General features: G+C 44.9%; 1 protein-coding gene across 4 annotated transcripts in view; it reads right to left on the bottom strand.

Annotated features, from left to right (window-relative positions):
* PTPRA (protein tyrosine phosphatase receptor type A) overlaps positions 1-22,524 on the bottom strand; it is an 82,382-nt gene that overhangs the window by 35,223 nt on the left and 24,635 nt on the right. For 3 of the 4 annotated variants that reach the window (XM_066384286.1, XM_066384284.1, XM_066384283.1), the window contains 3 exons: positions 10,610-10,688; positions 9,780-10,118; positions 4,985-5,011 (listed from right to left, as the gene is read on the bottom strand). In XM_066384286.1, coding sequence (XP_066240383.1) covers positions 4,985-5,011; positions 9,780-10,118; positions 10,610-10,682 — 439 coding nt within the window. In that variant the 5' untranslated portion in view covers positions 10,683-10,688. The remainder of the gene's footprint in view (positions 1-4,984; positions 5,012-9,779; positions 10,119-10,609; positions 10,689-22,524) is intronic. The other variant, XM_066384285.1, reaches the window with a different exon arrangement.

The following is a 22,524-nucleotide window of genomic DNA, read 5'->3' as shown; positions in this document are numbered from 1 at the left end:
TCCCCTTCCCACAGCAGGTCTTCAGGGTCTGATCTCCTCAGGCCTCTGCCCCTGGCACTTGTCCTTCCTCTCAGGGCAGCTAATCTGATCAGACGGCTGTAAGCTGAAGTGACATGCAAGCAAGTCCCCCATCTGCACCGCTTTGTCAGACCTCTCTTCTGAGCCCATGTGCCCTCTCCAGTTTAAATTTCACAGGAAATGCATGCTTTCTGCCCATGTTCCCCCCACCTCTCAGTGAGCCGCACTGCCACCACCCCGCTGTTCAGGTAAGAAACGGGGAGCACCCCCCCCCCCCGTGTCCTCCTGCTGGTCTTCTATATTCAGCCCAGCTGCAAGGGATACGTTTCGAGCTAAAACAAACCCCTCAAATTTGTTTGCCTTTTCTCCATTCTGTTGCCATCACTATAGTCGAAACCCCGATCCGCGCTCATCTGGATCACTATCCATTCTACACAAAGCAGGAGTGATCTTTAAGAAAGCAAATCTGCTCACGTGCCTCTCATATGTAAAGCCTCTGGATGGTTTCCCAAGACTTTAGAAAGAAATCTAATATCCTCATCCTGGTCTATCACAACCCCCCACTTAGCCCCTGCTGACTCAGCCTCAGCCCTGGTGTCCTTCCACGCCACCACGCCCTCCTCAGGCTGTGAGCACGGCTCCAGCCGTCACAGAGCCTCCTCCCGGTCTCTGCCTGGTGTCCTTCCACGCGACCACGCCCTCCTCAGGCTGTGAGCACGGCTCCAGCCGTCACAGAGCCTCCTCCCGGTCTCTGCCTGGTGTCCTTCCACGCGACCACGCCCTCCTCAGGCTGTGAGCACGGCTCCAGCCGTCACAGAGCCTCCTCCCGGTCTCTGCCTGGCTCACTCACTCCTAGTCATCCAGCCCCCACTTTAAGTGTTCCTCATCCCAGAGAGATCTGTTCTGCTGCCTAATACTAAATCAGGATCCTAAATCTTTGTTTTCTTATCTCTAAAATTAGTTATTTTGAAGATTAAACAAGATTATCCATGTAAAGTTCTTGGCACAGTGACTAACACACTTGCTGCACCCAGCCAGTGTTAGCTAGGATTTTCTTCATTATTCTCACAGAGCATGCTATTATTTCCCCAGATAGGACCTCTGTTATTAGCTCTCACACACTGTAATTATATATTCATTTGAGTTTAGTTAATAAGTGTCCCTTTTTTACAACATAAATTCTACAAGCGCAAGAAATTACACACCTGCTTTGTTTCGCACCATATACCTAAAACGGAGCACACAATTTCACCCCCAGTTGGCAATAAACAGATACTGATTACAACTGAGTGAATGAATAAAAGAATTACTGATATATCACAAAATATGTCCTTATTAAATGCCAATCACAGAGGGCTGTATACCGGGTATTAAAAGATGGTAATTAGAGGCATCTAGCTCAAGCTGAATCAATAGTTTTACCTCTTTCTCTTCCCAAAAGCACACAGATATAATAGGAGAAACAGAAACATACTAATAAACCAAAAGCATGCTGGGAAGGAAGAGGTGCCGTCAGCAGAACAAAAGCTCTGAGTGGTTCGGCCGAAGAGATCAATCCGAGCCGAAGAACCTACAGTGGAAAGGTAAGTACCGGTTCTACCAGTCTGGGCCGGAGACACCTCACGCTCCGAGTCAGCGGGGACTGGGGACGACAGAGCCCTGGGGTGGGAGGACGGTACTCCGAGTCAGCGGGGACTGGGGATGACAGAGCCCTGGGGAGGGAGGCCGGTATTCAGCCCAAGGCTTGCCAAGGCGGAAGCAGGGCACTCCCGGCAGTGGTGTCGTCCCCCCCCCACCACCACCACCACCACCACGCAGCTGGAAAACAGCTCTGTCCAGAGCCGGGCGCGGGCGGGCTGGCACAGGGGGCTCAGTGCTTCTTCTCTTTAAACACATGCTGCATGTACGTGTGTGCGAGTGTACATATATATAAACGTTTTTACTATGGGGAACTTTAAAACGTGCACAGGAGTAAAGCGAACACTACAATGAATTACTATGTACTAGCACTTCATCAACATAATCACTGAAGGCCAGCTTTTAAAATCTATACCAGGCTTTCTCAATCTTGCACTAATGAAATTTTGGACTAGATCATTCTCTGTGGGTGGCTGTCATGGGCACTGGGACGTTTAGCAAACCAACTGTGGTGACCAAAACGCATCCCCAGACATTGCCGACTGTCCTCTGGGGAACCTGCCCTGAGCTGAGAACCACTGTTCCACACCCATCCCACCGGATTATTTTAAAGCCAATCGGAGACATAACATTTCAACTGTAATTACTTCAGAATGTATCACTAAGAGATAAGGATTCTTAACATAATCACCATGCCATTATCCCATTTAAAAAGCAACATGAATTCCTTAATATAATCTAATATTCCATTACTGTTCAGACACACCTGATTGTCTCATCCACTGTTTTGGTTAGAGCTGACATCCAGAGAGGCTGTGTGCACTGACCGTGGTCGCTAGGCACACTTGGTCCACAGAGGGTTTTCCGGGTGGGCCCTGACCACAGCAATCATGTCCGGCAGCCACAGAGATGAAGAGGGGAAGAGAAAGAAGGGCAGCTCCACGGGGAGGGTAACTACATCCAACTTCCTAAACCACGACTGAACGCCTAGCTGAGCACAGGTCCCTGTCTGTCCTCCTGAGGGGCACCTGCTGTCAGCACACTTCCTCCACCGGCACTCCTGCCTTCGCTGCCTCCCAGGTGCTGCGGACAGCACTCCCCGATACACCTGCGGCATGCACACCTCTGTCTCAGTCTGCCTCTGCAGAACAAAGCTAGCAAGACTGAGCTGTAAACCTACAGAAAGACCGAACAACTAGAGAGCACATTAGGACCACCGACTTCATGGGAAGAGGTAGCTGGTAGACAATGCCAGACGGGATGTATTTATTACACAAATCATCCAAATTAACACCAGTAAAAATGCTTTGAAAAAAACTGGTAACAAGAGGACAAATACTGTATGGTTCCACTAGAATCAGGTACCTAGGACAGTGAAATTCACAGGATGGAAAGCAGAACGGTGGTCACCAGGGGAGGAACGGGGAGGGGCGTGCGGAATGGGTTACAGAGCTCCGGTCTGGGACGGTCCAGAGGTTCTGGAGACGGTGGTCGCGCAACATGAGTGCACTTAATGGCACCAACTGTACAGTTAGGACGGCCAGATTCATATTACATCTGTTTTACCACAATCAGAACAAAAGCTGGTTCTCCTGAAGCATTCCAAATAATTTGGAATACATTTAAAAAATAATACATATGAGAAGAGAACCAGTTTCTTGGACTTCAAAAGGAAGGAAGCAAAGTTGCCCACCTCCCTCCCTCCCTCTTTATTCCTTTCTGCCTCCATAACGAAAACACCAGCCATTGCTGTTCAAAGGCACCAGAGGCCGTGCATAAAAACTTAGAATCCTTAATTAATCTGCATAGAAATAATTTGCTCAGCAAACCATTATAATGCAAATATTTCAAAACAATTGCCTCATTTCTCAAAATGCATTTGCCTTTAAAATTAGAAGGTGACATCAACATTTACAGCAGCACTACAGAAGATCTGCTCTGGGGAAACTGGGGGGCTTCAGAGGACGCTGGGAACATGCGTGTCTCTTCCTTTTCTGTCTGGTCAAAGGCAATTACACAAAATTGTTTTTTAACTTAAACAAAAGATGTATTAGGATGTCACAATTAGCAATAATCTTGATAAGGTAATTTTATTTCTTTTTAATTATAATATTGAAACTACTCAAATCTTTATTAATTAGCTAGGTAAAACAGGGATATATCTGGGGCAAGAGAAAGGCCGATAGTTAAGAAAATGTACACTAAGTAGAAGGAATCATAGGTCTTATGCTTCATCTTGAAGCCTCTCACTTTGGCTTTATTGTAAGACTGGTTAAAAAGCAGTTTTAAGGAGAAAATCTAAGTGTCTACTGTAACACAAATCCATGGGCTTCTACACTTAACAGACTCTGGTAAGAGAATGTGAACAGCCAGGGCTGTGTCACCGACACCAGCTCCTCAGGTTATGACAGCACAGCTGGAGACGGAGAATCACACGCGGCGTGGGGACACCTCACCACCCCTCACCAAATACACTGGCCGATGGGCACCACACACAGGGCTGGAGCACCCACACTTCTGATGCAGGTGCTCCCCACTTAGTGGGACCTCACAAGCCTGCAAAGGTTCCATTACTTAGTTATGCGTGAAAACCGTGCACAGTTAAAAAATGAAATCAGAGAAATATACTTCAAGAAATCTGACTTGATAAAACAAACTCATGAGAAAGCTCACTTCACCCAGGAACATTCTCCAAGCTCAAATGCAGTTTCCATTTCTCAGCCTGTTGGATGGTCTCTTTCTTTTATGCTCTTTCTACCTTTCCTGTTATCCTGAGCCAACCATGCCGCACTACAGATGTGTGTCACACCCTCTGTTCTCCGGGGACCGGGGACTTGGCAGCACTGCTCAGACCACACCACTGATGCAGCATCTCCAGTCACAGGGACTTAACACTAAAGGGCTGAACATCCATACAAAGTGACAAAGGGTTGACATTTTATAGACTGGGGAAAAAACAACACAAGGACAGGCTGTTTAAAGGTAATTACGGCCTAGAACTTAGTCATTAACTATGGAATATAAATGAAGGCCTACTATCACCAAAGGGTAATATTAACAAGCTGACATGATAAAGTAAGATACAGTTGTTTTATTACTTGTTGAAACGTATCACAGCTATTAGAATCTGTAATCTACATTTAAAAACATAATAAAAAACCAGAAGGAGTACTTGGTTCTGTTCCTCTTTTCTATGAGGTTAATATGAAAGGAGGCAAAGTAAACAGACAACAGGCACAGATGCACAGGGTCACCACAGACTGGAAGCAAAGGAAACAGTACAAATAGTATACAGGAATAAGGGTCAGATATAAGGTGAGGGGCTCACCTCTTCTATCCTTCGAGTCAGAATCACCTGTGTAACAAGTGAAAAACAGAAACATTCACTCAAATTAAAGGAAAACATTAGTATTCAATCTAAGGTAAGACAAAATAAACTCTCAGAATACAGATACTTTCATCTTTGTAAAATCTGAGCTACAGTAAGGCACCCTCCAACAGCTGGGAAACAAGCTTGCCCAGAGAAATACAGACAATGGTATGACAGTCTTAATGTCGTCTGGGTCATTAAAATGCAACAGTGCATAATTAAGTTAAGGATATGTAAAACCTAAATGATAATAGGTAATAAAATCTAATTGGTATAGACCAAACTCTATATACTAACAGAAAAAAGCTTTTCGAAGGCTCGTGGAATATTCACAAGCCTTTATAAATTTCCTACAGTAGAAATAATACGAACAATATTCTTTTATCATGATGCAATAGAAATTAACAAAGAAACACTTGAAAATTAAAAACAAAACCAAACTGCAAAATAGTACCTTAACAATAATAATAGAACCAGTCTTGTGGCAAAATCCACCAACTCTCTTCCAATACCAGTCTCCTCTGCTTGTCTTTGGTACAGATCCCGTTTTTGTTTTGTTTTGTTTTAAGCGGAGAACAAAGCTGTCTAGCTAGAGATACATTTCTAAGACGCTCTTGTGCTAGGTTCAAGCCAATGGGATGTGAGCAAAAATGAAAATACTGCGTGTCCCCATTGCCTCCGTTCACCGTTCCCAGGGGCCGAAACAGGACCCAACGATGAGAACCATCTTTAAACAGATGAGGGAAATTTTGATGGGATGACTGGGCCACAGGAAAACAGGAACTTGGTCCTAGATGAGGCAAAGTCCCCTGTCTACCTCTAGGATGTGACAGGGGAGAGAAAGACATTTCTGTCTTAATGTAAGTCACTGAATTTTGTGTGTCTTTGTCAGAGTAGCTTAGATTGCATTTTAACACAAATACCGGCCTGACCTGTGGTGGTGCAGTGGATAAAGTGTCGACCTGGAATGCTGAGGTCACTGGTTCAAAACCCTGGGCCTGCCTAGTCAAGGCACATATGGGAGTTGATGCTTCCTGCTCCTCCTCCCTTCTCTCTCCCCCCCCCTCCTTCCCCTCTCCCCCATTCTCTAAAATGAATAAATAAAATCTTTTTAACACAAATACCTATAGGAACACTTTCAGAATATGGCTAAAGCTATGTTTATAAAAATTTCATAGCATTAAATATATTAATTAGCTGGGAAGAATGAAAACAAATTAAGCATTCAATTTAGGAAGACAGAAAAAGCACAAAATAAATCTAAAAAAAGTGGAATAAGAATAAAAAACAAAATTAAAAGTGAAAAAGAATTAACAAATATACAATCACAGGTTCTTTGAAAGAAAAAAAGCAATGAATCATGAAACAGATAAATGTTTAGCCAACCTAAACAAGAAAAGGAATTTAAATATATAAAATAAATATTCACTGCTATGTAAGAAATTAATCCTAAGAGATAACTTTTCCTCAAATCCATTCAAATAATTTTGAAAGCATGAATGAAATGCACAGTTTTCTAGGTAAACTTCAATTCATTTCATGAAGCAAAACAAAATACAGACAACCAGAACTTATCAAGCTGTAGCATAGATACAAAGGCAACACCCAGACTGATTTCATTTAGAAATAACTTACAAAGAAAATTCCAAATAAAATAATTATGAAACAAATTGCACAGTTCATTAAAAAAAAATGCAATGCAACCAAATATGGTTGTTTCTGCAGGACTGTAAACAATTTAAAAATACAAAATTTATTCATAGATTCATCACAGCAGATGATAAAAAAAAACATATACATCTTGCTCATTGACGCTGAACAAGCAGTTGGCAAACTTAATCACCCATTCTTGACATAAATGCTCTTTAAAGCAGAAATGAAGTGATAAATCCTGAACATGATAAATACTATATGTTCATCTCAACCTGGGTCAGCACCGCGCTCAGTGGAGAAACACCAAGAGCACCCGCCTCAGACAGTCGGTACAAGACAAGGCTGTCTGCTATAGTGTCTTCACTTTCTTGTAGAGCAGTGGTACCCAACCTTTTTGGGGCCACAGACCGGTTTAATGTTAGAAAATATTTTCACGGACCAGCCTTTAGGGTGGGATGGATAAATGTATCACATGACCGAGACAAGCGTCAAGAGTGAGTCTTAGACCAGGGGTCCCCAAACTTTTTACACAGGGGGCCAGTTCACTGTCCCTCAGACCGTTGGAGGGCCGGACTATAAAAAAAACTATGAACAAATCCCTATGCACACTGCACAAATCTTATTTTAAAGTAAAAAAACAAAATGGGAGCAAATACAATATTTAAAATAAAGAACAAGTAAATTTAAATCAACAAACTGACCAGTATTTCAATGGGAACTATGCTCCTCTCACTGACCACCAATGAAAGAGGTGCCCCTTCCGGAAGTGCGGCGGGGGCCGGATAAATGGACTCAGGGGGCCGCATGTGGCCTGCGGGCCGTAGTTTGGGGACCCCTGTCTTAGACGGACATAACAGAGGGAATCTGGTCATTTTTTAAAAATAAAACATCATTCAGACTTAAATATAAATAAAACGAAAATAATGTGAGTTATTTATTCTTTCTCTGCGGACCAGTAGCAAATGGCCCACAGACCAGTACCGGTCCACGTCCCGGGGGTTGGGGACCACTGTTGTAGGTATTCTCCAATTTATTTAAAAAAAAAAAAAGATCTAAAAATTAGGAATAGATATTTTCAGATAAGATGATTTAAAGACATGATAACTGAAGAAAACAGCATCAAACACTAAGGAAATTTGTTAAGATGACTAGTATAAAATGTACCTACCAAAATAATAGCCAAAATATACCTAAAACTAAAACAATGTTATATGGAAATTACAGCTCAATTAAAAAAAATAAACAACTTTCTGCCCTGTCCAGGTAGCTCAGTTGGTTAGAGCTTTGTCTCAGTAGGACAAGGGTGCGGGTTTGATCCCCAGTCAGGGCACGTACAAGAATCAACCAAAGAATGCATAAGTGGAAAACAAATCAATGTTTCTCTCCCCTACCTTCTTCTCTCTCTCTAAAATCAATAAATAAAGCCTGACCAGGTGGTGGCACGGTAGATAGGGTATCAGACTGGGATGCAGAGGATCCAGGTTCAAAACCCCGAGGTCACTGGCTTGAGCACGGGCTCATCTGGCTTGAGCACAGGCTCACCAGCTTGAGTGTGGGGTCATAGACATGACATCATGGTAGCTGGCTTGAGCCCAATGGTCACTGGCTTGAAGCCCAAGATCTCTGGCTTGAGCCCAAAGTCACTGGCTTGAGCAAGGGGTCACTTGCTCTGCTGTACCCCCCTGGTCAAAGCACATATGATAAAGCAATCAATGAACAACTAAGGAGATGAAGGAGCCGCAACGAAGAATTGATGCTTCTCATCTCTCTCCCTTTCTGTCTGCCCCTATCTGTCTCTTTATCTCTCTCTCTGTCTCTGTCACAAAAAAATAAATAAAATAAAATCAATAAAAAAATATTTTTAAAGCTTTCTTATGTAATGGGAGAAAGTACTCCATTTATATTAGCAAAAAGCAAAATAAAACAACAAAGAAAAAAACAACAACACTCAAGATACTGGAAACAAGCTGAACAAAACATGTGCGACACGACTGGGAAAAACTTTAAAATGCTTCCAAGAAACACAAAATAAAACCAGCAACTGGACACCACATTTTTGGACAGAAAAACTTAAAGCTGTCAACTGTTCAAGTTAACTTGTAGATTTAACATGACTAATAAAAGCTTTTTCCTAAAACTACCTAACAAAACCCTTTCTTTCCCCCCTGCTGTACAAGTTGATTCTAATGTTCATAAAGAAAAATAATAAGTATTGCTAGCCAAATTCTGAAAAACAAGATTAACAAGACATGACCCACCTTCTCAAACAGTAAATATTTTATACAGACAAACAATACAATACAATCTGTCGTTTCACGCACGTGACAATGTTGGCAGGCTGAACCATTTTCAGGGTGCTTCAGCAACCAGACAGGGACTGCCTCTCCCTGGGGAACACACCCCACCAGCAGGGCGGCAGGGCACCTGTTCTTCTGCCCTCTCTGCAGTGCAGGGAAACAGCGAGCTTAACCCTGTCAGGCCACAGCTAGCATCTCGGTACAGCGCTGATTTGCGGTTCACTAAGTGAGGGCGAGCCGCTTTTTCTATTTGGAAGAATTACTTTATCTCTTTTTCTGAGACCTCTCTCTGTTGGTTTGCTTTGCCTGGGCTGTGCTGAAGCCCTGGACAGACTGGCACTGCACCTCACTGTTTCCCTGAGATCCTCTCTAACGCCACCCCGGGACACAGGTCTCCCACCCCACCTAACTGTGCAGGACATCAAGATCCATGTCCTTCCCGTGGCCCCCACGAACCCACCCCGTTGGGCAATAACGCAATTACTCAGTTTCATACACGCGCAGCTTCGGTCTCCGGCCTCATTAATTAGCCCCACCTTACACCTTACATTTTCAATCTTCTCTCCCTTTAAACATAATCACACCCGCCCGATCTCACCAGAGTCTTCTTTCCTCTTAACCCTGTGTGAACCAGATATCCTGGGAATTCCTTATATTTAAATTCCATTGTTACGTTTGAAAAGTAATGAAATACTTTTGTTTGGGCAAGTTTGCTTACATTACAGTTAGGAAACACAAACAAAAACAAGGGTCGATAAGGTCCAAGAGCAACAGAAAGAACAGACAGAAACCAGCCCTGGTACCTGAGGGAGGGAAAGTCTCGGGGGTGGTGGCCGCGGTGCTGGAATTCCCCTCCCAAGGCTCTGTCCTGGCCTCCGTGAACTGGCTCTCTGGAAGCCACGTGCCGTTTGGTGAAACCGTAGAAACCAAAGAACTGGGGCTTGCTGTTCTTGTGGTCCCGTTCGCAGAGTCTGAGGAATTGACAGTGGTCACATCGGTGGATCCCAGAGTTACATTGGGGCTGAGTGTTGGCGTCACAGAAAAGATTACTGAAGACGTAGCATTGGAAGTTTTGGTCTCTTCTTTTACTGACTCTGCTATCGATGCTTCATTAGGTCTTGTGATGCTTCCTGGAGGTGAGACTACAAACACCACAAAAATGAGGAAACAGCACATAAAGAATGTGTTAGCTTCAAAGCTACGAGGCACAAAGGAGCAGGTCTTAATAAACTGTCAGGTGCTTGGAAGCCACACACACTTCCCTTTATTCAGTGCTGGACCCTTCCTACCTACTCCATAAAGGAAGAAACTGGATTCTTAACTTAGTTGCTCAGAATCAATATACGAGAATCTTAAATAGCAACTTTTTTTTTTTACTTTTCAGAAATAAACACATTGTTTTTTTATTTATTTAAAGTAGAATGTATATGGTATATATTGTAGCATATATGGTATGCACCTCAGTGATGAGCATTCACTATGAGTCAGAGATTTCCAAGGACAGTTATTTTACTAACATTTTTAAGTAACACTTAAATATTTTTTCTTTAATACCACCTGGGTCTTCAATTTTGCATTAAATATGAAAGCAAAATTCTACTCTAAATGCCAGCCTCAGTAAATGACAATTTACCTGTGGTTGCATTGTTGGCACTGACATATATCAGACGACTGCCAAGCAGAACAAGAATGATCCAGGAATCCATGCTGACCTGAAAAAGAGCGCGTTAGTTATATTGTGACGATGTCAACTACTCACCAAAGGAGTATTTTAGGCAAAACCTTTCCAACTATTAAAATGATTTTGGGGGACTCTGATATGTATATTTCCCTAGGAATCTAACTACTTAATTTAATCGCTATACCAATATAAATAAGACTTAATAAGAGCAAACTTTTTAAAGCAGTGACTCTCAATCTTGGCTACACTTTAGAATCACCTAGAGAACTTTAAGAACTCCCCATGCCCACCTGCATCTCTGGGGGTGAGGACTAGGCAGCTGTCCCCGTGAAGCTCTGCAGGTGACTGCCAGGTGCGGCTCCAGCATCGTCAGAGTGAGAAGCATGCAGAAGGCAGGCGGATGGCATGAACCTGCTGCCCTGGGAGCAGGCACCACACAGCTGCTCTCACCCTCACTCCACCTCAAACCCTATCAAAGGGCTGCGGCATATTCCCATGACTCACAGTGGCTCATCTGTCCATTCAGATTTCTGTGCCCTACACTGAGCTAGGCACTAGGTTAACAACTGCAGGGCAATACACTCATAGGGGTCCTGGCCGGTTGGCTCAATGGTAGAGCATCGGCCTGGCGTGCAGGAGTCCCGGGTTCGATTCCCAGCCAGGGCACACAGGAGAAGCGCCCATCTGCTTCTCCACCCCTCCCCCTCTCCTTCCTCTCTGTCTCTCTCTTCCCCTCCCGCAGCCAAGGCTCCATTGGAGCAAAGATGGCCCGGGCACCGAGGATGGCTCCATGGCCTCTGCCTCAGGCGCTAGAATGGCTCTGGTCGCAACAGAGCAACGCCCCAGATGAGCTGAGCATCGCCCCCTGGTGGGCATGCCCGGTGGATCCCAGTCGGGCGCATGCGGGAGTCTGTCTAACTGCCTCCCCGTTTCCAACTTCAGAAAAATACCAAAAGAAGAAGAAGAAGAAAGCAATCCAGTATATAAAAAAAATACACTCATAGGTCCCATCTTCATGGGTCTTACAGCCTGGAGGTAATTCAATATGGTAGTGACTCCCCATGGGAAGCAGGACCTGTTCTCCTGAGGAAGGATGGGACATGCAGGTGGTTCATACATACCCAAGGAGTTTGCCTCTGGTACCACCAACCAAGCCTAACAGGGAAATGGGTTCAGCAAGTAGCCTTCCCAAGGTATAGGCATACAAAACTTGACCATATTCCCACTCTTTCCACCTGACCATAATCTAAAATTAGGAAAGCATACAATTCCCCCACAGGATTAGGAAACAGATGGGAAGGCTGATTATTGTACATGTGTATGCATCTATTCTTGATAAATCAAGACCACTACCTCATTCCACATACTAAAATAAAATCCAGTTAAAGGCAATGTAAGAAATCACAAAGGTTAAAATGAAATACCTAACAATAGAAAAAAAAGCTTCTAAATGTAAAAGAAATCAATTAAAAATAATTAGTTTGTCATGGACAGGAAGACAATATTGTTAAGATGTCCATTTTTCCCAGTTAGATCTACATATTCAGTGCAATCTCAGTCACGAAGAGACACGGAGAAACCTTACTTTCCTACTCAGCTGTGTCGCCCATTCTCCATAGCAGTGATCTCAAAGAATTCCTCTCCTCTCCAACCGTTTCCTCCTACACCTTTGGCTACTTGGCCTTGCCTTCACTTCAGAGAAAACTGACGCCACTGGACTGGGACACCCTTAATTCCCGGTCGCCATATTTACAAATTTCCTCCTCTGCAATTCTTTCCAAGAATCTCCGTCCATTAGAAATCCTGTAGATTCTCTTCTACCACCTCCTTGATTTAATTTCTCCCTTCTGTAACAGCATTTAAACACAAGAGTTTCTAAGGAAAAAGAACTCTTTGAATCTACATCACCCCTCCAGCCAGCATTCTCTCTACCCACTCCACTGCCAAATCTCTAGAAAGAGCTGTGTCCATGGCAATCTGGCCTCTCTCACCACTATTCCACAACAGCTACCTCCGTATTTTTAAAGAATTAGCTCTTTTAAAATATTTCCAACTCAGTCACAAAGAACTAACTTCCCTAATATATAAGATTCCTACAGATCAGATTAAAAAGCGGACCAATAACCCAAAAGAAAAATGGGCAAAAGACATGAAACAGACAATTCACAGAAAACCAAACACTTCTCTTACATACATGAATATGCTCAATGTCACTCACGATCAGAGAAAGCCAAATAAACCTGGACTGCCATATCAGTTCTCAACTATCAGACAGAAAGAAGCAAATATAAAAAACTTGAACAATCAAAAGGATTTGAGTGAACAGATACTCTACTACAATCTGTAAATATTTACCAGAATTATGACAGTTTAAATACTTTGACACAATTCCAGTTGAGAACTTTACAGATATATCTATATTTTAAAAGTGATCTATGTACAAGGTTATTCAATACAGCATTGTTTGCAATAAAAAAAAATGGGAAATACCGTTTATCCAAAGGAGAAATGAACACGATTAAATAAATCATGGCATATTCACAAAATGGAATACTATGCAGTCGTTAAACAGAATAAGGAGGCTCTTTGGAGATTCATTTTAGTACACAAGGCAACCTCTGATTTTGCACTAACTTAAAAATAACTTTTACAAAAAGCTAAATTAAAATTCACTGTTGGGGGGATAGGAGCCCACTGGTATTTCCTTCCCTCCTTCGACATTCTCCTTTCCCCATCCTATACCTAACCTTTCTGTTGTTAAATCTCTCAACCTCTCTTTCTCACATCTGATTTACTGACACTCCATCCTGTCTCATATTCATCACTTCCCGACACCCCTCTCTGGATTTAAAATCTGAGGGTTTTAAAAACTGGTTCTATGATGAAGGTCTAGTCTCAATATGGATGAACAGTTAGACAGTTTAAATCCACGGGAAATATGCACTACCAAACGTCAGGAGGAAACCAGCCCTGCGGTTGTAGTCTGCACGATGCCGACCCTGCGCACACAGCCTAATCGTGGGAATGGTGCTGCCTTGTCACTGGATGATTTTTAGGGTGAGCTCTATTTGTTTTTTGTCTGTCTTTTTATTCAGTGAGAGGAGAGGAGGCAGAGAAGCACACTCCTTGTATGCACCCTGACCAGGATCCACCCCAGCAAGCCCACTAGGGGGTGAGGCTCTGCCCATCTGGGGGCGTTGCTCTGTTGCTCAGCAACCAAGAACTTATAGTGCCTAAGGCAGAAGCCATGGAGCTATCCTCAGAGCCCAGGGCCAACTCACTCCAATACAGCCATGGCTGCAGGATGAGGAGAGAGAAAGAGAGAAAGAGAGAGAGAGAGAGAGAGAGAGAGAAGCAAGAGGGGAAGAGGGGGAGGGGTGGAGAAGCAGATGGGCTCTGCTCCTGTGTGCCCTGACCGGGAATCAAACACTAGACATCCACATGCCAACTGACGCTCTACCACTGAACCAACCAGCTAGGGCCTCTATTTGTGATATTTTAAAAATTAGTTTGTCTAACAGCTTCTTATAAAACTAAATATACACCAACTTTATAATCTATTAAGTCCATTCCTATATATTTAGCCAAGAGAAATAAAAACATATGTCCATAAAAAAAAACTAGTACAGCATGTTCTAGTTTATAATAACAAAAAACTGAAAACAACCCAGGTAACCATCAATAAGAGAATACACAGGCCCTGGTCGGCTAGCTAAGTGGATAGTGTTGGCTCAGCATATGGACGTTTTGGGTTTGGTTCCTGGTCGGGGCACACAGGAGACGCTACTATCTGCTTCTCCACCCCTCCCCCCATCTTCTCATCCTGCAGCCATGGCTGGATTGGTTCTCAGCCATCGGTCCCAGGCACTGAGAATGGCTCCATGGAGCCTCCGCCTCAGGCATTAGAAATAGCTTAGTTGTCAGCATGACCCCAGATGGGCAGAGCATACGCCCCAGATGGGGGTGGTCGGGTGGATCCCAATCAGGGCACATGAGGCAGTCTGTCTCTCTATTTCCCCTACTCTCACTTTGATAAGAAGAAAAAGAAAGAAAGAAGGCATGCTCACTGCAAGATATACAAACAGAACAGAGGAACATAAAGCAAATTATTAGACTCATTCACCTCCTGCCAGTCCCATTTCCCAAACGTGATCACTAAATGCTTCCTTCTGTATCTTTAGAAATGTCCTACACTATATAATAAATCCCGGACCTCTCCCACACCAACACATCTAGCAACCTTTTTTCTCAGTGGCTATATAGCGTTTCATCATATGGATGCATCACAATTAATCAGCCTTTCAGTTTGCTTTTGTTAAGTAAGAGTTAATTTTTTATGATTTCCTCCCTTATCTATTACATCATTTTTGATCAGTCAACAGTGGCCTGAGTAAAGATAGAAATATATCTTCCAGGAAAGCCAAAATAATAGCAGAAACTCACATTCACACATTGTTCGTTTTTCAGAAAGTGAACCATGAGCCTTTGGTGGACTGTGAATGTGCAAGAGCTGAGCAGGAGGCTCCGGGGATGAGTCATGAGTCTGGGCAGCTCCCTAACTCACTGGACACAATGGCACACACACTGCGTTCCCTCCTCCCCTACCACACCCAGAGAAAGGGACCATCTACAGCCCTATTTCATTACCAAAACATTTCTTACTTTAAAAGAGTGTTTCCACGGCACATACATTAAATAGGGTGCTCAGTCCGGACAGTATAACACTCAAAACACAGAGGAAAACCAAGATGACATTAGCAATATTTAAAAGCCCTGGGATAAGTGACAAAGGAAATTCTAAAAAATTATAGCTGTTGTTTTCCTAATATTTGAGTATCTAAGAACACTTTCCAAATGTTTTGAAAATTCAAACTCAGCACAGTTGATGTGGGACATTGTCCAGAGCTAAGGAGGGAGCTCTGAATTCTGCAGAGGGGGCATGGACGCGGGCGGTGTCCACTGGCCACAAAGTCACTCACACTTGCTCCCTAGCTCAAAACCCAGCTGCACCGAGTACTCTGTACGCCTCCTCTCACTGACTCCTTCCCCACCCCACAATGCGGATACTGGTGTTACAACATCTTCCACCAGGCCGTGCACCTTCGCAGGGGGTGTTGAGCTACAGAAACCTTGAGTGTTAAATTCATAAGCAATTGATTAAACATGCTTACACACGTATCAGGGATAAATCACGTGAATATATACACTGCACCCAAGGTGAAGGAATCATTCACAGACACACATACCCTCTGGCTTCCGGCCAAGGAGAATCATTCCTTGCCCAGACACACTACCTGCCAGTGGACCCTGAGGCCCCGGGGTTCTGAAAGACACGCTTCCTTACCTAAAGCAAGGGCAGGGAGAACAAAGAGAACTGGGTGCTAGGGAGGACACGCCCACCCCTGGCCCGGTGTGAACGTGTGACTAAGTCCCGGCCAGGCAGGTCTAAGATGAAGTACACTGTGACATCTCTAGGAAGGTGGTTAAAGGGCAGGGAGTGTGTGTGCCTTTCTCCTGTCCTTCCTCCTGCGATCTGGAATTTAGATGTGATGATTAGAGCCCCAGCATGTTATGGTCCCTGAGGGGACTCTGAACATAGCAGAACAGAGAGCTAGCAAGGGACTGAGTTCTCGGCTGACACCGTCAAACTGCCCTACTGACTTCCAAATTTCATTATACAAGAAACAAAACTGTTCTGCTTTCTGATATACACTACGGAACCCAACCCGCATACAGCTAGCTGTGTCCTTACAAGACTCGTGCTGCCCTAGGAAGAGGAAGGACCAGGGAGCTCCGGGATGTCCTCTCAGCCCTCTTGCTGGTACTATAATGCAGCACACATTTGCTAAAGAAGAAAAGGTTACAAGGAATCAGTAATATGAAGTTCCCACTAGCACAGCCAACGGCACGTCCCCAAAGTTTATAATTTGGCTGTGATAGCTTCCATCAGGAGTCTGTCTACTGAAAGATACGCATTCAATATTCAGTGTGTTTAGTACTGATAAAATAGGATCCAGTGTCAGGTATATGTTATCTCAATATTCGGCATTTTATCTCAGTTCAATCTAACAGAAACTCTACAAGCTAGATACCCTTACTCCCATTTTATAGATAAACTGAGAGATGGTCACATAGCTGTCAGTTGTGGAGGTAGAGTTCAAATCTAGAACTACCTTTCTTCACATACCTTATCATCACTGGTCTTTCAGGAGTAAAAACTAATAAAGAAACAGAAAAATCTTCCCAGTGCCAACTAATACTAGTTGATTTTGTTCCATTTTACAGGTATCTAATCAAAGGGGCAGTAATTTCATTTTAATGAACGCATGTTAATCAATCCCTGGTTTTCCGATACTTAATATACATATGGGACTGCTCAGGTACCAGCGCTGTTTAGGGACATTCTCCTCTGTCGCACTGGGGCCGCCCCCCAGGGCTGGACACGGTCTCTGATGAGGAAAAGGAGGGTGTGGTTCCTTCAGCTAACTGTTCACTCACTCAACCCCACTGGGAATAAAAACTGATTTTACAACTACAACCTTTAGTTGCCTGTAGCAGGCAGCTAGCTGTACTAGGTATTCTGTACACTTCAGCCCCTCTCACCCTCATGGCCACCTCGTGAGTCAGGCATTGTTTTTCCAAGTTACAAATGGAGAATCTAAAGATCACAGAGGTTAAGAAATTTGCTATTAGAATTCAAACTCAGAACTTTTTTTTTTTTTTTTTTTGTATTTTTCCGAAGCTGGAAACAGGGAGAGACAGTCAGACAGACTCCCGCATGCGCCCGACCGGGATCCACCCGGTAAGCCTACCAGGGGCGATGCTCTGCCCCTCCGGGGCGTCGCTCTGCCGCAGAGCCACTCTAGCGCCTGGGGCAGAGGCCAAGGAGCCATCCCCAGCGCCCGGGCTATCTTTGCTCCAATGGAGCCTTGGCTGTGGGAGGGGAAGAGAGAGACAGAGAGGAAGGAGAGGGGGGTGGAGAAGCAAATGGGCGCTTCTACTATGTGCCCTGGCCGGGAATCGAACCCGGGTCCCCCGCACGCCAGGCCGACGCTCTACCGCTGAGCCAACCGGCCAGGGCCCAACTCAGAACTTTTTAAAACTACAAAGCTCACCTGACCAGGCAGCGGCGGTGCAGTGGATAGAGCATCGACCTGGGACACTGAGGACCCAGGTGGCTTGAGCGCGGGATCACAGACATGACCCCATGGTCACTGGCTTAAGCCCAAGGTCGCCCGCTCACTGGAGCCCCCTGGTCAAGGCACATATGAGCTCTCGGAGGAGAGCTTGGAAGTGTCAAAAAGCTTATCTGGTCCCAGGCAAGGAGCCGGGTAAGGGCATCAAGCAGGGCCTCAGTAAATATCTGTTAAATGAAGGTGAAAACTGCAGACATGCATGATCAGGGTCTGTGAGGAAATGTGGAGGAAGGCAGGCCACGAGGCCTGCACCAAAGGCTGCAGTGCAGGGAAGCTGACGGAAATAATGTGGATCTTGGTAACAGTGAGTGCCAGACGGCAAGGTGGAGGATCAGCTGGTGGTGTTCAGGTTAAGAAGGCCGCTGACTGAAGCCTTCAAAAGCAATCTAGCCGACAGATCAGGAGAGCCTCAGAGCAGGGCAGGAACACCGGAGCAGACGACAAGAGAATTTCCATGGTGGGACTGAGACTTGACAATGAGACACCAGAGGACAGGAAGGCCCAGGTGTCTGCCTCAGGTGAATCACTGGGTTATGAGCAATAGGATGACCACTCTGGGACACAGCCTGAGGAAGGTGATAAGCTGAACGTGGAAAACGAATGTGTTGCCCCTACACAGAGCGCTGGTGGGGTGGGACCGGGGTAGGGGTGGGAGAAGGGCACAATGGCGATGGGTAATGGCCGAGCAGCTGCCACAGAAGCCAGGCAGGAAGCCAGGGAGAGGCAGGAGACAGCTGTAAGGAGGACAAAGGCAACACTGAGCAAGCCAGGCAGGACATCTGACAAGCACAGGAGGCAAGAGTAGGTGGACACCACGGGCAGACAGCGGACCCATGCCACCAAGGGAGGGCGGGGAGGGAGCAGCGGCTGGAGCCCCCGCAGGGGAAGGAGAACAGCCTGGAGCCTGCCCACGGCTTCTGGAGACATTCCGGAACGTCAGAAATCAACCTCCATCACAGGAGACATTCCGGAACATCAGAAATCAACTTCCACCACAGGAGACATTCCGGAACGTCAGAAATCAACCTCCATCACAGGAGACATTCCGGAACATCAGAAATCAACCTCCATCACAGGAGACATTCCGGAACATCAGAAATCAACTTCCACCACAGGAGACATTCCGGAACGTCAGAAATCAACCTCCATCACAGGAGACATTCCGGAACATCAGAAATCAACTTCCACCACAGGAGACATTCCGGAACGTCAGAAATCAACCTCCATCACAGGAGACATTCCGGAACATCAGAAATCAACCTCCATCACAGGAGACATTCCGGAACGTCAGAAATCAACTTCCACCACAGGAGACATTCCGGAACGTCAGAAATCAACTTCCACCACAGGAGACATTCCGGAACGTCAGAAGTCAACTTCCACCACAGGAGACATTCCGGAACGTCAGAAGTCAACTTCCACCACAGGAGACATTCCGGAACGTCAGAAGTCAACTTCCACCACAGGAGACATTCCGGAACGTCAGAAATCAACCTCTATCACAGGAGACATTCCGGAACATCAGAAATCAACCTCCATCACAGGAGACATTCCGGAACGTCAGAAATCAACCTCCATCACAGGAGACATTCCGGAACATCAGAAGTCAACCTCCATCACAGGAGACATTCCGGAACGTCAGAAATCAACTTCCACCACAGGAGACATTCCGGAATGTCAGAAATCAACGTCCATCACAGGCCTTTTCTCGAGAGAAGGCAAGGTGAGAGAGGTCCACAACAGAAGAGGCCCCTAAAATCAGAAGAAGGTACGAGGCTCTGAAGAACCACTTGCTGCCACACATGAAATTATGTGGAAAAATAGCCACTGCTGTGAGGCTGAGCAAGAAGAAACCATGTTTCAGTGTGGACGATCTCCTGTAAGAACTGCACAGGAAAGTCAAAGGCTAAGGAAGTGGAGACGGGGAGGTAAGTCTCAGAAGGGACAAGACTGTTACAGGGCTGCCACAGAAAGTGGCAGGGAATGCTGCCGACACTGGGAGGCCCGGAGGGCCCGGGGAAGACGAGACCCATTTTTCAAGAAAGCTTTTCTAGAAAAATGCTCTAAGCAGCAACCGTGTAGAGAACACGGAGAACTAAGATCTTGCTGAGTAAATGTAAGAGAAGGCTAAGCAACAGGACTAAGTGCCGGCAGAAGAATCAGCTCAACTGCGGGTCCACATGAAAGATGATCAGAGAAACAAAGTATATACTCAAGTGACTCAACACTCAGAGGAAGGTCGGGCACATTTACAGTGGGAACTACTGAGCAGGTAAGCCGGAAGGCCCCAGGAAACTAATTTCCCAGGAAGTATCTGGAAACTATTGTAACTGCTGGCTCTAGTCCTTGAGGAAAAAAACAATATATATGATTAACTCTCTACAGTTATAGTTTCCTTGAGATGTATTGCACTCAATGCCAGTAAAATAAAGACCCTTACTGCTCCCAACTATGCCACAAGCAGCCTATTTGATATCACTCCAGTACCCACGTGTACTTTCCTCCTCTACTCCTGCCGGCAAAACAAGCTATCTAGTGTTATCTTCTTTTAAAAAGTTAATAATGGGCCTGACCTGTGGTGGCGCAGTGGATAAAGCGTCGACCTGGAAATGCTGAGGTTGCCGGTTCGAAACCCGGGGCTTGCCTGTCAAGGCACATATGGGAGTTGATGCTTCCAGCTCCTCCCCCCTTCTCTCTCTCTGTCTCTCCTCTCTCTTTCTCTCTCTCTCTCTCCCTCTGCTCTCTAAAATAAATAAATTAAAAAAAAAAGTTAATAATGGGTATGTAGGGTACTTGAAGCATGTATCAACCTCCTATCCAACTGTTTACACAGTAATTATCTACAGTCAAATTTTATGTATCAATACCTTTAATATAAACACTAAACCCTGGCCTGATTACTTGGCAAAAATCAGGCTGCAAGTCATTTTATCTATTACGTACTGATGGACACTAACTTCGATGACTATGACACTAATCGATACTGACATCCCTTATCTGGAAGGAGGACTGTTCATATATTCAGTGACTGCAAAGAGTTCCCACTGAGCTAAACATAGTGCATGTGTACTCTACGAAAGAGTCCAGGAGACCAGCGTTGGGAGGGAGGCTAGTTTAATTCTCTCACAATGCCTGTGGGGAGTCTGGCAGCAATGAACGCCTAGAAAACTCATGAAAGGCCCTTTTATAACCAGGGTGAATGTGGAGCACAAAAGCAAAGTCAGATGACCTACTTAAAGCTTTGCTTTTACTGATGAGAATTAATTCTCATTCCAGATTAGTCTCTTTCTAGAAAAAGAAAACTTTACATAATGGTTGAAAAATTAAGATACAAGCCTGATAACCCTGGTCAACTCCAAGCTTCCCTCTCAGGTTACAGCTCGATCCAGGCTCTGTGGTCAGACACAGCGCGTACTTTGCGAAGCTCTGACAGGCACGTTCTCTTACCTTAGTGTCACCGTGTTCCCTGACTGCAGGGCTGTGCGGACATCTAAATGCTATAATCCATCGGTCACATCAGAAGTTTGGGCTAATAATATTATAAGAGGAAATAGTTTCTTAATCTCTTCCTGGACCTTATACCAAAAAACAGATGGAAACCTGTCTTGAAAAGGAAGACTAGAGGTCTAAGCTCCTTCAAAGTGGGGAACCAAACATTTGCTCATTTGTTCAACCAGTTCCTTGTCATGTGCCAGGCAGGGGAGCAAAGGCACGCGGGGCTCGAGGCTTGGAGGAGCGCGCATCTCGAGTGTCTCCTCACCTGCCTCTCCTGCTACCCAGAGCATTCCAGGTTACTCAATAAGTCCTGTCATCCAGGAGGTAGATGAACACGGCTTTTCTTCATTCTGATTTCTTGACTCGCTTTCCTTTACGTAAAGGAATAAGATGGAAAATTTTTATCTCCTATAATTAATTTCCCATAATTAATTTCCCATTTTAAAATTCTGATTTGTTCTTATGCTGCTGAATTAACGGGTATTTACAGAATGTCTACTACGCGTGCCAAACGGCACACACTTGTAGAAGACAAAGAACCCTGACAAGGCCTCTTCCCTCGTGTGTGCCTTTCATTACTCCCCACCCCACTTCCTGGTGTCCTCTGCGTCCTCCCTCCATGTTGCTTTGGATGACAAATTCGGTAACTCATCCAAGATCACAAAGCTAGATCTAGAGTCATCAGTTCTTGACTCACTAATTTTCTGAAAGGAAACCGGAGAAAAATGGTGGGAAGTGGGGAGAAGTTCCCAGAGCTCATTAACACAGTTCCAAACCAAACTCAAGCCTCCCTCCACCACTCCCCCAGGCCCACCCCCCAGCATCTTCCGGTGTCACCTGGTCTCCATACTGGCAGCTGCTTCTGTCTGGGTGCTTCTGCTCCCAGTTCCCACCAGCCAGGTTTCCACTTAAACGAAACCTGCCCCCGTTAGTTATAACAGAACCATTCCTATCCCTCCCCACTCCAAATACTCACTATCATAGCGGCTTATTCACTGCTTCCACAGAACTTAATTATATATATTAACCTGTCAATTATAATCAAGACTCTGTGCTCACAGAACCTACCCAACACCTAGCGAAGTGCCCCACACATAACAGGTAGCCCAGGTAGGAGGCTGATCAGCCTGCCCCTGTAGGGCCTAAAGTCCTGCTTAAAAATATCTCAATCCCTGA

The sequence above is a fragment of the Saccopteryx leptura genome, chromosome 5 (genome assembly GCF_036850995.1).
Source record: "Saccopteryx leptura isolate mSacLep1 chromosome 5, mSacLep1_pri_phased_curated, whole genome shotgun sequence".
In the NCBI taxonomy this organism is placed as follows: domain Eukaryota; kingdom Metazoa; phylum Chordata; class Mammalia; order Chiroptera; family Emballonuridae; genus Saccopteryx; species Saccopteryx leptura.
The sequence above is the reverse complement of the archived record's forward strand: the minus strand, read 5'-3'. Positions and strand labels throughout refer to the sequence as shown.